Below are 17,224 nucleotides of genomic sequence, written 5' to 3'. Positions count from 1 at the left end.
CTCATTAAACAAATGCAAATTATGGTCCTGGGGAAAAGAGTTTCTTACCTTTCGAATAACTTGTTGCTGTTGTGCATGCTTTGCTCGTAATTCTGACACCTCCTTCCAAAGGGACTCATTCTCACTATGTTATAATTTATTAAGCAACAAAACAAAAAAAAGTCAATCAGAAAACCAGACCACAGTATCTTTAATTAAGAATACCAGACAACTTAACTACACTTGTTTTTACTATATATATTTAAGAGACCAAGAAAACTTTGGTTCAATTACATAGGAATGACAACTACCGTGACACAACTCCTGAATCATTCCTTTTTTTTAAAAAAAAAGGCGGAGCTTTGCTCTGTCACCCAGGCTGCAGTGCAGTGGCACGATCTTGGCTCATTGCAACCTTCGCCTCCAGGGTTCAAGCAATTCTCCTGCCTCAGCTTCCTAAGTAGCTGGGATTACAGGCATGTGCCACAACCAGCTAACTTTTTTTTGTATTTTTAGTAGAAACGGGGTTTCACCATGTTGGCCAGGCTGATCTCAAACTCCTAACTTCAGGTGATCCACCCACCTCGGCCTCCCAAAGTGCTGCGATTACAGGCATGAGCCACCGCACCCAGCACCAGAATCATTCCTTAAGTGTATTATCTGCTACTCATGGCAATAGATACACAGAAACTTAAGACATATGCCTACAGCCATATAGTAGTTGGCAGTTTACTACTTTTGACAATCTGGCTCATTATTTTTTGCTTAAAAAAAATAAGCTAATCTTTCGACTGTGGTTACCAAGTGAATTCAGGCCTTCCTAATCACCTTAGGAAACAAAGGGTAGTGATATATACCCAGTATTTACTATACTCCAAGCACTATGCTAGACATTTTATGTGTATTACTCATTTAAAACTTCTCTAAAAACCACCAAGAAATAAGTCATCATCTCTATTTTATAGATGAGGACACTGAGGTACAGAGAATTGAGGGGAACTGCTCAAGATCATACAAATAATTTGGTAAGTGTTGAAATCAAACTAAAGTCTGTCAGATTCTAAAACTATCTTAAGATCTATCTCAAGCAACAGCATATGTAAACCACTAAAATGTTATTCTGAAAAAGCATATCCAATAATGAACTAATAACTTGCCAAATATGAATAGCTTCTTCTTCGTTCACCTTTTTAAACTGAAACTGCATTATGTTGTTAAATGTTAGCAGCACGGATAATGCTGAATACCTATTAAATGCTTTCATTTTCCATCTTTTGTTAATCTCCACAAGTCATCTTCTTTAATCCAAACTAATACAAAAGGAACTGGAGATTTACATATAAGGGTATACCAAAGGAGATTTTAATATTTACTGAATAACTACTGTATTTTTATGATTCAAATTAAAAAATGTTGTTATCTGCTTACTAAATAAAGTAGGGCTGGGTGTGGTGGCTCGTGCCTGTAATTCCAGCACTTTGAAAGGCCGGTGTGGGCGGATCACTCGAGGTCAGGAGTTTGAGAACAGCCTGGCCAACATGGTGAAACCCTGTCTCTACTAAAAATACAAAAATTAGCTGGCACATGCCTGTAATCCAGCTACTACGGAGGCCGAGGCGCAAGAATCGCGTGAACCGGGAGGCGGAGACTGCAGTGAGGTGAGATCAAGTCACTGCACTCCAGACTGGGTAACAGAATGAGACTGTCTCAAAACAAAAACAAAAACAAACAAACAAACAAAAAGATAAGGAGAAGAAAGTTCCCTCTAAGATACAAAAGATGATTTGGGGATCACTTTCTTTAAGGGCTAAAACTGTGGTCCCAAGGAACTGGGTCAAAGAGCAGCTAGTATACACAAGATACATACAGTAAACAAGTTGTTAAATAAAATACACAAAAAGAGAAAGCCTGAAGCTTATTTAAAAAAGAAATCAAAGTTATAGGGTTCCTCTTTTAATGAAGATATTTGAGTTATGATTAACTAAAGTAACGTCCCACATTTGATATGGAAGAAAGAATATGTAAACTAACTACTCTTAAGCCCTTGGCACCTATTAGGATACAGAAAAATTCCAGCTACTTACTAAGAAGAGTTATACACCATCTACTCTATATACAAGTTATTAGTATGGCAAGTTAGAATAATGGTACCAAGAAATATAGTAAAATAAAATGAAGCATCTTTCCGTAGATAAAAGCTCTGAATAACACTTTTCCAAGTCTATACGAAATAAGTATCAAGCAGGGCAACTCTCTTGTATCATTGTTTTCCGATTTTTTTGTGTCCTACTTTTTCCTAAGAGCCCACACAAAGAAACCTTAAGGGACAACCATTAAACAAAGGATGGGTAACATACAGGGTTTTTATGTCGTATGCCCTCATTGTCTATGAACACCATATGAGCTAACCTAAGTAGAATCATATTTCCTACATCTTCTTAAAGACCTACTGTTTATTGCTAAGACTTATACATCAAACTGTTTTGATACGCTTAGGTTTATATCTTCTTCTGACTATCATAATTAAAACAATATTAGGGTAAAGTCAATGGCCACAAATCAAAGTAAAGGGAACCAATACTTGCAGAAAAATGACTTTTGATCTTGGCTTCAACAAAGTGATCTGAGTACTTACAATAAAACATCAGACAACCTCCAAACTCAACACACATAGACACATACCCAATTCCCACATTAACATTATATTTGGAAATAAACTTTACCTTTTTAATTCAGAAAGCCTGGACTCAATAGTTTCCTGTTTTATTTGAACCTTCTGAGCACTACTTATAATTTTTGTTAAATCTTCCTGACGAATTTTATTTTCTTCCGGTTTTGAAGATGAAACCTTTGAAAAAGTAAATTTAGAAAATCAAAGAAACAGTAAACACCCATGATTGTAATACAAAGCTTCCCTATTAGAAGAGGTTTTCGTAGCCTGTTCATGAAGTGAGATCTGGTTCCAAAAGCCCGGGATGAAATGCTAGGGGAAGAATAAACTTCAGAGCTCAATGGGAGAGAACGCAAGGAATAATCCACTTAAAAAAATTTTTTTTCATGTGTAAAAGTTTCCACAAGCAGGAATATCTTAGAGTCTTTTATTCTCCCCTTATGCCAAGCTCCTTGCAATTTCCCCCAAGCCTCTTTATTACCACATTCCACATTTAATTAAATTTATGCAGTAAGAGGTTCATGCCAGGCCATTTTCTTTCATGGTCCACCCCTTCTATAGAGTTAGTAAAATATCTTATTTTACCAAAAGATATTATGCATTAAAAAATATATTACTGAATGCATTTCTGAATGCCTACTATGTGGACATATTTATATTATTAGAAGAGACTTATTGTAGGCACTGGATGTACAATTACAAACTATAGAAAAAGCCTTCCAGGGAGCTCATATTCTAGGAGGAACTTACTTTTTTCTTTTCTTTTTTTTTTTTTTTTTTAAGCTAACTTAGGAAAAAAATACAGGGAAACAAGTAAAACTTTATTATCCTAATTCATCCCAACAAGGAACAGTTGTGCATTTCTGTACTTTCAACAGCTGAAATAAAAATCTTGGCCAAGCACACTCCAGGTCAATACCCTAATTAGCTCATGTTCACAATAGCTCACCTTCCTTTTAATATTCTCCAACAAGTCATCCTGTCCTTGTTTGAAGTAAGGATGCTGAAATTCTACAGGACCATCTCTTTCTTGCTTTACAATTCCAGAGTCGATATGTACTACTTTACGGAAACCATCTGAAAAATATTCAAAATTCAAATGACTAAAATAAACGAGTCAAAATTTGGTGGTGCTTGTATGGAATAATTTTCCTTTATCACCCTAATGGGAAAAAAAATGGCTTCATCAGTAGCTGATAATAGTACTCCAAATAAACTGCTGTCCATACTCACACATATTCAGTTGCCTCACAAAGCTTGCCATGTTATTGTGCTTGAAATATTTGGGAAGAATTTCTTTTGCAAATCGCTGCTCATCCAAGACCAGAAAACTTTGGCCATTCTGCAAGGGAAAAAAAAAAAGAAAAGAAAAAGTAAATTAGTTAAGTTCCTATGACACATGGTGATATATTTATACATCCCAAAACTGTCTTGAGTAGTCCAGTCCTTCCTTGATGCCTTCAGACCAACATTCTATTCTTGACAACAAGAACAAGAAACGAATTGCAATTAAGCAACAAATTGCAACTAAGCTTTTTGATGTCAACCTCAAAAGTTTAGGAACATATCTCAAACCAAATGCCACATCACACTCTATGGTGAAATATTAGAATTTCCATTAAAGCAGAAATGAGAAAATGAAATACAATTATGTAGCCAGCATAATTAACATTGTTTTAAAACTAGTGCAATTAAGACCAAAAAAAAAAAAAAGATTTTGAGAGGAAGTACCATTTTATAATTATTTGCAGTAGACATAATTGTATCTTTGTACAATCAATTTAAAAACCCTTTAAGAATTCAGTAAGATATGTGGTTACTAAATTAATATTAAAAGTCACTAGTGTTTTTCTCTACAGAAAACAAACACCTGGAAACACTACAAAAATAAAGTAATCAAAGTAGCATGGTACTGGCATACAGACAAACATATAGATCAATGAAATAAAATAGGCCAGAAATAAACCCTGCCAAAGGATTTTTGACAAGAGTGTCAAGACCATTCAATAAAAAAAGGACAGTCTTTTCAACAAATGGTGCTGGGAAAACTGGATATCTACACACAAAAAAATGAAGTTAGACCCCTACCTGATACCATATATAAAAACTCACTTCAAATCAATCAAAGACCTAAACACAAGAGCTAAAGAAACTTTTAACAATAGTAGAGCATAACATTAGATTTGGCAATGATTAAATGTAACACTAAAAGTACAGGCAACAAAAGCAAAAATAGACAAATGGAACTACATCAAATCTAAAAAACTTTTATGAAAAGAAGACTACCAACAGACTGAAAAGGCAACCCTCAGAACGGAAAGAAGAAAGTGCAAATCATATATCTCATAAGGAGTTAATATCCAGAACATAGATAGAACTCTTAAAATTCAAAAAGAACAAAAGACAAAAAAACCCCCAAACAACCCGATAAAAAATGAGCAAGGACGTGAGTAGATATTTCTTCAAAGAAGATACACAAACTGCCAATAAACAAATAAAAAGATGGTCAGTAACACAAATCATTAGGGAAATGAAAATCAAAACTAAAACAATATACCACTTCACACCCATTAAAATGGCTATTATCAAAAATGCATAAGACAAGTGTTGGCAAGGATGTGGAGAAATTGGAATATTGGTGCATTATTGGTGGGAATGTTAAAATAGTGTGGTTGCTGTGGAAAACACTATGATAGTTCCTTTAAAAATTAAACAAAGAACATATAATCCAGCAATTCCATTCCTAGGTATCTACAAAAAAAAAAAAAAACACACACACACGCACAACAAAAAAAACAACAAAAAAACTATAAAAGCAATGACTTGAACAGATATTTGTACCCCATGTTCACAGTAGCATTTTTCACAATAGGCAAAAGGTAGAAATAACTTCAGTATCCACCAACACATGGTGAAATATATATGGATAAAGTATGGTATATACATGCAATGAAACATTATTTCACCTAAAAAAAGAAATTCTCACAAGCTACAACATGGAAAGAACTTTGAAAACATTATGCTGTGAAATAAGCCAGTCACAAAAGAGCAAACACTGTACAATTCCCCTTATATGAAGTTTCCATAATAGCCAATTTCAGAGACAAAAAGTTGTCAGGGGCTGTGCGGAGGAAGGAATTAGAAGTTATTGTGAAATGGGTATAAAGTTTCAGTGTGGTAAGATAAAAATTTTTCTGGAGATGGATAGTGGTAATGGTTGCCTAACAATGTGAATCTAACTTAATGCACTTAAAATGGTTAATTTTATGTTCTGTATATTTTACCACAATTAAAAAAATTAGAAATTAAAATAGAATAAAAAATCCTAATAATAGTAGAAAAATGTTAAGTATCTAAAAATAAAATTTAAAAATATACAGGAACTTTAAAAATATTAAAACTATAGAAATATAAAAGACAAATGCAGTATTGTAAAGGTGTCAATTCTCTCTAAATTAACCAATACATTAAATTCTCTCTTAATTAAAAAAAATGATTTGTGGAGTAAAGATGAATTGATGCTATCATAACCAAACTTAGGTACTTAAGTTCATTTGTAAAAATAATTACATAACAACAGGCAAGAAAATATGGAGAACAACGAGAAGGAGTATTTTAACCCTACCCAATATAGATTATAAAATTATAGTGTTAACAATTTAGTACAAAAGAAGAAGTGATTAAATAGATGAATGGACTGACTAGAGAGGATAGATGAACCAGCAAATCTATCTGAGAATTTACCAAGTAGTAAGTCAAGATGGCATTCAAATAGGGGGTTAATCAGGACAGAAAAGGATTAAGAAATTTTCCATTTGGGAAGAAAAATAAGAGCTCAATGTCATCTCACTCTTTACAACCAAGCTTTTGGAGACATGACATAATAAACCCAGAAGACATACAGATAAAATATAAATTTATCCATGGAGACTGCTAGCTTCCTACTCTATCTCTACTGTCCTCTACTTTCTTCCTAACAGAAACACAATTTTGAAGAAAAACACATTGTGAAATTTAGAAGAGACCCAGACTCATAAATGAAGAATGTAGAGCAAAACAAATAATGATTTTCCCTTATTAGATTAAATTTACAACCCTTGACAATAACCAGTATTGGCAACTAGGTAATTATCAAAATTAAAATGCAGACATCTTTTCCTATCTTAAAAGAACTTTCCCTCTTCACGCCTTCTTTTTCAATCTACCCATTTTTCTTTTCCTTAACTGCAAAATTTAACAAGCAGGTATTTTAAACCCCCCTTCTCCAATTCAGGACCATCCACTTACTCTCACTGAAAACTGCTTTTGGTTCCCTCACTCGACTGAAACCAGATTTCTAAAATGTCAAATATCAAATTCAATGCCCTCTTTTCAGTCCTGATCTTCCTACACCTCTCTGTGGCATTTCATTTGGTACAACTAACAATCTCCTCCTTAAATGTTCTACTCTCTGGGCTTTGACGCTAAACACTGTTGAGTCTCTTACCTCTCATATTTCCTTTCAATTTTCTTCCACCTATCAAATAAGAGGTAGCTGTGTTTTCCAGGTTTTTATCCTTGATCATGGCACCATTCATATTCTTTCCTCATCCACAGTAGGGTATCTTATTACTGACTTTATTTTATATGATGATAAACCCATCTACAGCTCTGTCCCTGATCATCTCAAATTACACATTTCAATTTAAAATTGTTTACATTTTTTACACTGTTCTTTAACTCAGTATGTTCTCAACCCATTTCCTGTTTCCCCCGAAGTCAATCTTTTCTTGTGTCTTCCATTCTAGCAAGTCCCTTCCCCACTAAGTTACCCGACTACATCTGATGTCAAAAAAAAAAAAAAAAATGAAGTTAAAAACTCTCATTCTAACAGCTAGTAAGGGGGAAACATTAAAAACATTCCCTTTAAAAATTAAGAACAAAGCCAGAATCCCATGATAATTGCTTCTATTCACTCTTAGTTACTGCCAAAAGAAAAACGGAAGGCATAAAGGTCTGAAAGGAAGAAAATAAATGTCAATCACAGATACTATGGGTGTACTCAGAAAACTGAAATCAGTAAAACGATTTGCTCACTGATTTATTATCAATATACAAAAATTACTTGTATTTCTAATTACCAGCAACAGCTAGAAATCTAATTTTTTAAGTCAAGAACACCATTTACAACATATATAAGATATCCAGGAAGAAAATGAACAAAGATCCACAAGGCCTAATAGCAAACATAAATCAACAAAATGAATTTAGAAATATGCCTTGTCATGAGAATACACAACACAGAGATATGGATTTTCCCTAATCTGATTTATATAGTTTTGATGCAATTGCAGCAAAAATCCAAAAGGCTTTTTTTTTTTTTATGGAACTTGATTTTAAAACGTATGTGGAAGAGCTAAAGACCAAAAATACTTAAGGCACTCCTGAAGAATAGATTACCCTACCAAAAGACTTTTTCTGAAGCTATAGTAATTAAGACAGCAGAAGACAGGCACAGGATAAATTGTCCAATGGAATGGCATAAAGACTCCAGAAACAAAACCACTGAATGTTTGTGTCCCCCAAAATTCTATGTTGAAACCCTTGCCCCTGATATGGTATTTGGAGGTGGGGCCTTTGGGAGGTAATTAGGTTCAGAGGAGGTAATGAAGATAGGACTCCCAGGTTAGGTTAGTGTCCTTATAAGATAAGAGAGACCAGAACACACACACACACACAGTCTCTCTCTCTCTCTCTCTCTGTCTCTCTCTCTCTATGCCATTGGGAAGACACAGAGAGAAGGCAGCTGTCTGCAAAGCAGAGAAAGCTCTAACACAGGAGCTGAAATGACCAGTGCCTTCATCTTGGACTTCTCTGCCTCCAGAACTGTAAAAAATAAATTCCTGTTGTTGAAGCCACCTGGTCTATGATCTTTTGCTACAGCAGCCCAACTGATTAAGACAATATTTATATGTACTTGCGACATAAGACAGAAGTGGCAATATAGATCATTGGAAAAGGAAGAACTACTCAGTAAAGGTGCTAGACAACTAAAACGTAAAAAGCCACAAACTGGAAGATATGGCCAAAACATAAACTCGAATATGTAGAATACATAGGAATTCTCACAAACAATAAAAAACCAACAGAAAAATGGCAAAACAAACATTTCACAGAACAGGAAACACAAATGGCCAACAAACGTGAAAAGGTTTTAGACCTCATTAATAATCAAGAAAATATAAATCAAAACCTCATTGAGACAATGCTTTAACATCAATTAGATTGGTAAAAAGTAAGAACAATAACTAATACAGTTTTGAAGAGGTAGATTAACAGAAAATCTCATACATGGCTAATAGCGGAATAAGCTGGTGTGATCTCTTTGCAAGATAATTCGCACTATCTTGAGGTTAGACATTTCATATCCTATATCCCAGCAATTCATGTGAGTGTACAGACCTTAGAGAAACTCTTGCTTATATACACCAGGAGAGATATACAAGAATATTCCTAACAGCACGTGACACAGTTGATCTCTTTCCTGAGCCATTTTCTTTCATTAACTTCTGTGGGTTCACTCCCTTGATTTTCCTTCTTTTTCACTGTTCCGTCTCAGCCTCCTTTGCTGGCTTTTGTCTTCATACTCTCTAAATGTTGGAATAATACATCTTTTGGTTCCTTCTATCTTCACAGAAGACGATTTCATTAAGTCCCCTGGCTTTACCAGTTACAAGGTCCAAACTCCACCCTGAATGCCAAAGTCTTATACTCAACAACCTATTCAACATTTCCACTTGGACATCTTGGAGTGTGGAAGTCAGTCAAGCTGTTCAAAAATAGTCCTGTTTTTTTTTCTAACAGTGCACTTCCTCATCCCTTTTGAAATTAGGTGTGGCCATATGACTAGGCATGGTCAAAGTTAAGAAAAATTAAACAATTTTCAAGTTGTTTCAAATACTACTAGAGATCCATTTTTAATCTCAAAGTTAATATGCCAAAAAGAATCTCTAACATATCTTTCCTCAGCAAATGGATTTATCCTGTAGTTCAAACCAAATTTATGAATCATTTTTGTCGTTCCTCCAACCATAGTCAATTTATCAGCAAATCCTGCAGCTTTGCCTTCAAAGATTTCAAAGCTACTTTTCAATACCTTGACTGCTGCTACCTTAGACTCAGCCACCAATATTTTCAATACCATATAGGAAAACTGTGATAGTCTTCTAACTGGTCCCCTCATTTCCAATCTTCTTACTATAGATCTAGGGCCCTATACCATCTGCTCCTGCCTACCTCCCTACCCTCACTCTCCTAATTCCCTAAAGATACTCTAATCACATGGGCCTTCCTGCTTCCTTGAACAGCCACATTCAAGGCCTTTCCTTTTGTCATTCCCCTTTGGCCCATCTTTTCTAATCATTTAGATCTCTCCTCAAACATCACCTCCTTGGAGAGGCTTTCCTCATCACCTTACCTAAAATATCCACAAATCCTAGTCTGTTTATAGGCCAGTTATCAATTTATTGCTCCAAATTCATTCTTCATTGTCTGCTCTACAAACATAGAGCTGGGTTCCTTAAATAAATATCTTTCTTTTTCTAGGTGCCATGATGTTAAGGTTTGTCAGCAGGGGATAAAAGAGAGATATTACAAGAAAAAGGAGTTCTTTTTCCTGACTCATGTATCCTTGGCAAGCTTCTGCAGCGGAGGCAAGTTCTCCAGTGCCTAGCTCTTGATATTAATTGTGGTCAGCAACACTCAAAGACCATCAGCTTTCCCTGGTGCTCCCTCTCCCTTGGGAGGTTTCAAAGTAGAGTATCTCTAACAAGATATCTCCCCATAAACAGTTTTTTAGGGTACTCCAGAACAGGGATTTATAAACTTTTTCTTAAAGAGACAAATAGTAAATTAGGCTTGCAGATTATAACATCATAACTCTAACTTTGTAGTGAGAAAGCAGATATAGACAATATGTAAATAGATTGGGCATAGCTGTGTTCTATTCAAACTTTATTTATAAAACAGCTGGCAAAAGGACTATAGTTTGCCAACCCCTGACCTAGAGGGCATATTTCCCAGCAAGTTTTGAAGGATGCATTTCCAGTAAGTTCCACCAGAGCAACACCAGTGACTTCTCTGCTACTGAGTCATGGCCATATTTTTTCCAATAAGGTAAGAATATTAGCCTTGGCAAAAAGGGTTCTTACTTGGGCACTCTATCTCAGCCCTATCAATAGTGGCTGCTTCTTAAAACTATTCCTGTATTCTTTCAATTTTCTTTAATTTCCCTCATACAGTCAGTAACTCTATTAAACTTACCCTCTTGAAAATACCTGTGGCCATATGACTAGGCATGGTCAAAGTTAAGAAAAATTAAACAATTCTGACTTATGATTGCATCTTAACCAACACACAGTTTATCTTGTTTTTTTAAAGGCATTTATCACTAACTGAAATTATATTGATTGTGTTTTGCTTGCTTTTAATTTTTTTTTTTTTTTTTTTAAGAGACAGGGGTCTCAGTATGTTGCCCAAGCTAGTCTCAAACTCCTGGGCTCAAGCAATCCTCCCAACTCAGCCTCCCCAGTACCTGGGACTACAGACATGCACCACCATACCCAGCTTGTATTTGCTTACTATTTATTGATATCCACCGCTCAAATGTAAGCTCCATAAAGGCAGGCACTTTGGTTCACACTGAATGAATTCCTAATACCTAGCACACTATTAGGTCATAACAGATTCATAACAAATATTTGTGACTGACTAATCTTTGGCCAAATAAACTGAATTTTTAGAATTTCAACTATTTGATTATATAAAATAGGGAGACGGCAATAATCTCTTGCTATACCTGTGCTCGCTCTCTCTCACATACACTCCTTATTCATTCACATCACTCTATCTCTGCTTATTGTATTCCCTCAGTCTCTATTCTAAAATTAGTAAATAACTTCTTTGAGTGCAAATATTCACCTTCCTGTCTTTTAAATCTGTGAGGTTCAAGCAATACAACACAGAATCTCCCTCTCTAAGTATTTTACAAGGATGAGAAAACTACTACTGAGTGAGGTGGGAAAGATAGGCATCTTCTCCTTAAACCTTACCCACAAACGTTGGCAAGGGTCCAAAGAGTAGAAACAGTCGTTACTCTCCAAATTAACCTTTTGGCACTCTTGTTAGAACACTCAAAATATTCCTAATGATCTAATACTTCAGCCACATTACTTTAAAACATTTTTTGGAAATTTGTGACTTACCAATCTATAATTTTTAATATGCACCAGCCACTCTTTTAGAGTCTTTAGCTCATTCTTTCTCTTATATATACAAATAAAAATACTTGAAAATCAATCTTTCAACTTTTCTGCAGATCTATCTAAGTTGGATTTTACCCCCATCCTCCCACACTTGTAGTCTTTCTTATTTTCACTTTGCAATACTAATATAATGCAATGGTTGCTGGGATGTTCAAAACAATACTAGCACTTTGTAAAGTCCAAGGGCCTACTGCTCAAATTCATCCAAAACAGCTAGAAAACAATGGAAAAATTCTGTTTTTGCTCTCTCTCCCTCCTACCTACTTCCTAATTCATCTCTGCTGACATGAGGCAGATAGAGAAGCAGAGAATGCCAAAGGGCACAAAAAGGGGGAAAAGCTGGGTATGAAGTCTTTGATGGAAATCACTTCATTTTCTCAAACAATCTTAAGAACAGAGACAAAGGTAACAACACTGACAAAAGGATGACCTTCCAGTTCTTTCCTTCTTTTATACTGCTTCACTTCAGCATACATGGGTTATAACATTTCATTAACTTGTAAAGGCTGTTTTTTACTATATAACTTCATTTAACCTCTACAGCCTTGTCTCTGAATATCAAGTTTCACCAGTTGCTTCCAAGCTAATATGTGCCCTCTCTTTAGGACACTTAAGATTTAAAACAGCTTTAGGTCGTCTGACAGTACAATCTCTGTACTTGATTCTGACAACAGACTACCAAAGCCAAGAACAGTTATATAAAATTTTACATTTAAAGGAAATGTTAAAAAAAATGAAACTTTTCATTTTTGTTTTTCAGAAGAGTAACGGGAAAATGGAAATATGTAAAACATACTTTCTTTTCTTTCTGTTTTTTGCTGTTGTTGTTGTTGTTTTGAGACAGGATTTCGTTCTGTTGCTCAGGCTGGCTTGCAGTGGTGTGATCTCAGCTCACTGCAACCTCTGCCTCGTGGGCTCAAGCCATCTTCCCTCTTCAGCCTCCTGAGTAGCTGGGACTAAAGATGCACGCCACCATACCTGGCTACTTCCTGTATTTTTTTGTAGAGACAGAGTTTCACCATGTTGCCCAGGCTGGTCTCAAACTCCTGAGCTCAAGCAATCTGCCCATCTTGGCCTCCCAAAGTGCTGGGATTACAGGCATGAGCCACCACGCCTAGCTACATTATGCTTTCTTAAAGACAGTCTGGAATTAAGGCATTTCTATTATTTTAGAGTCAATAACACATTTAAGTATAATTTCAATTGTTCAGATTATTATATTCTTGTATTTAATGGTGAGAGGTATTATTTCACTTTTCAATTTTGTCATATTGCAAATTTCAAGGAAAATTAAAGTTATGTAAGTCTCCAGAGATATTATCCAGAGATATTACCAACTGTGTTTTCCAAAACACAGTTGGTAAGAGTTTTTTTCTCTTGCCTTACACTCAAGATAGAGAAATAAATTATTTTCCACCATTGAAAAAAAAAATGCACAAAAGGTTGTCTGGTTCCCAAAACAACTGCTTCTTCTAAAAGTTCTCAATGATTTTCATAGTATAAATGCTAAATTACCTCAACAGAAACACAACACAAGTTTGAAGGAAACCAGAAACCACCATAAACAGCAACTTTAAAAGGTGAGAGTACCTGGGTGCCGGTGGCTCATGCCTGTAATCTCAACACTTTGGGAGGCCAAGACGGGCGGATCACTTGAGGTCAGGAGTTTGAGACTGCCTGGCCAACATGGTGAAACACTGTCTCTACTAAAAATACAAAAATTAGCCAGGCATGGTGGTGCGCATCTGTAATTACAACTACTCGAGACGCTGAGGCAGAAGAATCGTTTGAGCCCAGGAGGCAGAGGTTGCAGTGAGCTGAGATCGTGCCACTGTACTCCAGGGTGACAGAGTGATACTCTACCACAAAAAAAAAAAAAAAAAAAACACGAACGTGATATAGCGTGATATAGTCTCTGCCACTTAGAAATTCAAAGCCTGTTGAGGACTATTATATCATCATTCCTACCACTCTCATTACATTTTCTAGGGATTTCATTTATTCATCAAAGAAAAGAGAAAGATGAAAGTAACTTATTTTGGTTTTTCCACCTAACATTATTGTTAAAGTTTTACTTTTCAGTGTTGGCACTGCTTTTAGAAAAATCCATGGAGAGCACGAGTGAGACAGCTGCCCAAGCAACTAGGCTTAGCCCTAGACAACATTTATTCAGAATTGTCCATTGACTTGTGGCAAGCAACATTTTGGTATAAAACTAAATATGTCAACTTGTATTAAGTCTAGTTCTATTGGTGGAAGACTGATCTGGGAGCTCAGAAATCTATTAGGATAGGGGTGTCCAATCTTTTGGTTTTCCTGGGCCACACTGAAAGAAGAACTGTCTTGGGCCACACATAAAATACATTAACACTAATGATGGCTGATGAGCTTAAAAGCAAAATTGCAAAAATATCTCATGTTTCTTTAAGAAACTTTATGAATTTGTGTGGGCCGCATTCAAACCCATCCTTGGCCACATGTGAGCCTCGGGTTGGACAAGCTTATGTTAGGGTGTTATCTCCAATCTTGGCGAGCTGTATAATTATGGATAAATAATCTCACCTGTCCAATCCTCAAATCCTCATCTATACAATCATGAGGCTAACCCAGATGATCTCTAAGATTCATCTCAAACATAATTTTATCTTCACCATTCCTACCACTCCATTTCATTTTCGAGGGATCTCATTTATTCATCAAACAATTATTAAACACCTAGTGTGTCTCTGGCACAGTGATCTCACTGAGCTTACATTTTGATTGTCCCATTGGCATATTAGAAAATTAGTTAACACATAAGCTTAAAGTTATAATGGGATTAAAAAATGGTTAAGTGGCCTGTTTATTTGGCTTAGAACTCATAGAATGATGCATTTACGGATCAGTACGAAACTCTCCACATTTGACACTGCTCAGAAAATAAGAATGTTATTAAAACACTGTTACTAATCAGAATTTAATAGGCCTACCCGGCATGATACTCTGATTAAAAGCAACTGCCAATATATATAGCCCCTATTTCTGGCCCATAAAAGACAAAAAGGTATGATAAAGCCAGCTTTCGTGGGGAGAGAATCTCAGTCCAATCTCTTAACAAGAATACATGTCTGAGTAACAGTCTGTGCTGATCCTTCTTGTCAACTTTTAATCCTTCTAACTGATGAAAAGCATGAGACATGTGTTTATTTTAAGTACACGCTAGTGGCTGGCTTTCTTATTTTCACTTAGCTTTGTACAATTGTACAGAATTCATTAAATGCTTAATATAAACACTCGCGCCCCCTTACTCAACTCCAAGCAGGGAGTGGGGCTAAAAGGATAACTCATTTGCTCATAAGGAACACACAAAAATTAAATCCTAGAAGGAAGTCAGAAAAAAGAACAAATAATAACACAAGGCAAGCTATGGTATTGCAGAAGTCAAAACTTCAGGGTCTTAACATGGTGCTCACTCCCTGTTAAGATAAAAGTAAATAAAACTGAGAGTTCCCATAATAGGAGGAGAACAGGAAAGAAAGGAGGACGGGAGATAACATTTACTCAGCACTTAACAGGTGCCAGGCACTATGCAGGTAGTTTTCACTTATTCTTCTCAATAACTACACATATGAAAACATGCCTCAATAGGTGATCATCTACCATAAGAGTTAACCACTTCCCTTCATAAAAATGATTCCAACAGCCTAGGAGTGTATTCTAATGCACATGTACTGTGGATGTAAATAATCATTTTGCCTAGAATCTTGTATTTGGAACTGAAATAGGTCTTGGGTCACCTAGGCAACCCATCCACCTTATGAACGATTTAACTTAGGCCAGACAAGATAAAGGGCTGGACTAAGGTCATCCTTGTTTAGAAGCAGAGTTGAGATCAAACCAATAATCAACACATCGATATGCCCCTCCGCTGGTAACTGTTCAGCAAAATTTAGTAACTACTAAGTTACTGACCACCTATTAGTACTTTATTAAAACAATCCTAATAATCCGATTATACAAATAGCACAGAATCTCAAAAGAATTAGTTAATTTCTATATATTTTTAAAACCAACTGATAAGCAGTAACCTGCGTTTGAACATATGTCTATTTCCCTGACTGCTCTCCACATAAAGATCCCAGATGCAAAGCAGTGTTGAGGGAACGGCGGGGGGTGATCGGTCGCTGAGGTAAAGATCGCCTCCTATAAAGCCCCACGTTGATGATCCTGGCCCTGGGCTCCCTGTCCCCTCTGCGATTTGTAACCCCTGAGCCGCGCGGTAGGACGGAGGATGAGTGTGCAGTAAAGAGGCTCCCGCGCCCTGGGCTAGCCGATTCCCCTCGCGACGCCAGGCCGGTTCCGAACGCGGACCGGTCCGTTAAGGGGCTGCCTGGGCCGCTACGCCCCGCGCGGGCCGCCCCTCCCCCACCGCGGCCTGAGGCGAGCGGCGCTGCCGGCCGGGCCCCCGCGGCTCCCCGAGCGAACAATAAAGGGGGTCCCCCGCGAGGCCGAACGCCAAGGCCCCGCACCGCGGGCCTCGCAGACAGCGTCGAGCCGCAAGGCCGCGAGAGACCACCCCACAGGAGAGCGAGTGAGAAGGCGGTTATTCAGGGGGTTCAGAGGCCGCCGTGGCCTGACCGTACCTGGCTCCAGGTGATGAACTCGTTAGTGTGGGTTTCCTCCACAAGCGTCCACAGCTTGCTGAGGAAAGCCGGCACGTTCGAACTCTGCTTCATTGTTAACGCGGCGCAAGGATTCCAAATTCTACACCCGAACGCGGTGGTAGCGGCGGCGGCAGCTCCGGCAGCAGCTCCCCGAGAACGCCCACAACGCAGGCGCAGCACATCTTGGTCCCCGCCCCCCAACCCCGCCAGGCGCGCGGCGAGGCCCAGAGGCCGGGCGGCCGCACGTGACGGACAAGTCTCCGCGCTCCGCCTGTGCGCGCAGTGGTTCCGCGCCGGTTCCGTCCCTGGCCAATCCCAGGGGCCGACTACACGACAGAGAAAAGCGATTGGCTGCTGCTGACATGAAGGGGGTGGGAGCAAAAGGGGGTGGGAGCAGAAGGGGGCGCTGCCTGCTAATTTGCCTTTTATACAGAAGCCTTGATGGTAGCAGACCTTCGGCTTGGGAGACCGTGTTTGGATATTTCACGTGGAAACAGCTTATGGTTTCTGGGCTGTGGCTGGGAGGCTACAAAAACCCTTCAGGGCCTTTGAGTCATAAGTTTGGCAGGCAAAGTGTGGTTTGCACCAGTTTAAAGAAAGGATCCATTCGCATTAGGAAAAAACCAGCT

General features: G+C 37.6%; 1 protein-coding gene across 2 annotated transcripts in view; it reads right to left on the bottom strand.

The window, feature by feature from the left end:
• The window catches only part of HSF2 (heat shock transcription factor 2), a 33,797-nt gene extending 16,945 nt beyond the window's left edge, over nt 1-16,852 (bottom strand). For both annotated transcript variants that reach the window (XM_003255640.3, XM_003255639.3), the window contains exons 1-5: nt 16,575-16,852; nt 3,884-3,992; nt 3,600-3,727; nt 2,703-2,827; nt 49-124 (exon numbers count right to left, since the gene is read on the bottom strand). In XM_003255640.3, the coding sequence (XP_003255688.1) occupies nt 49-124; nt 2,703-2,827; nt 3,600-3,727; nt 3,884-3,992; nt 16,575-16,667 (531 nt within the window). In that variant the 5' untranslated portion in view covers nt 16,668-16,852. The remainder of the gene's footprint in view (nt 1-48; nt 125-2,702; nt 2,828-3,599; nt 3,728-3,883; nt 3,993-16,574) is intronic.
• Nucleotides 16,853-17,224: the final 372 nt, after the last annotated feature.

This window comes from Nomascus leucogenys, chromosome 3 (assembly GCF_006542625.1).
Source record: "Nomascus leucogenys isolate Asia chromosome 3, Asia_NLE_v1, whole genome shotgun sequence".
In the NCBI taxonomy this organism is placed as follows: Eukaryota; Metazoa; Chordata; class Mammalia; order Primates; family Hylobatidae; genus Nomascus; species Nomascus leucogenys.
Note: the sequence above shows the minus strand (reverse complement) of the source record. Positions and strands in the feature narration are given on the sequence as shown.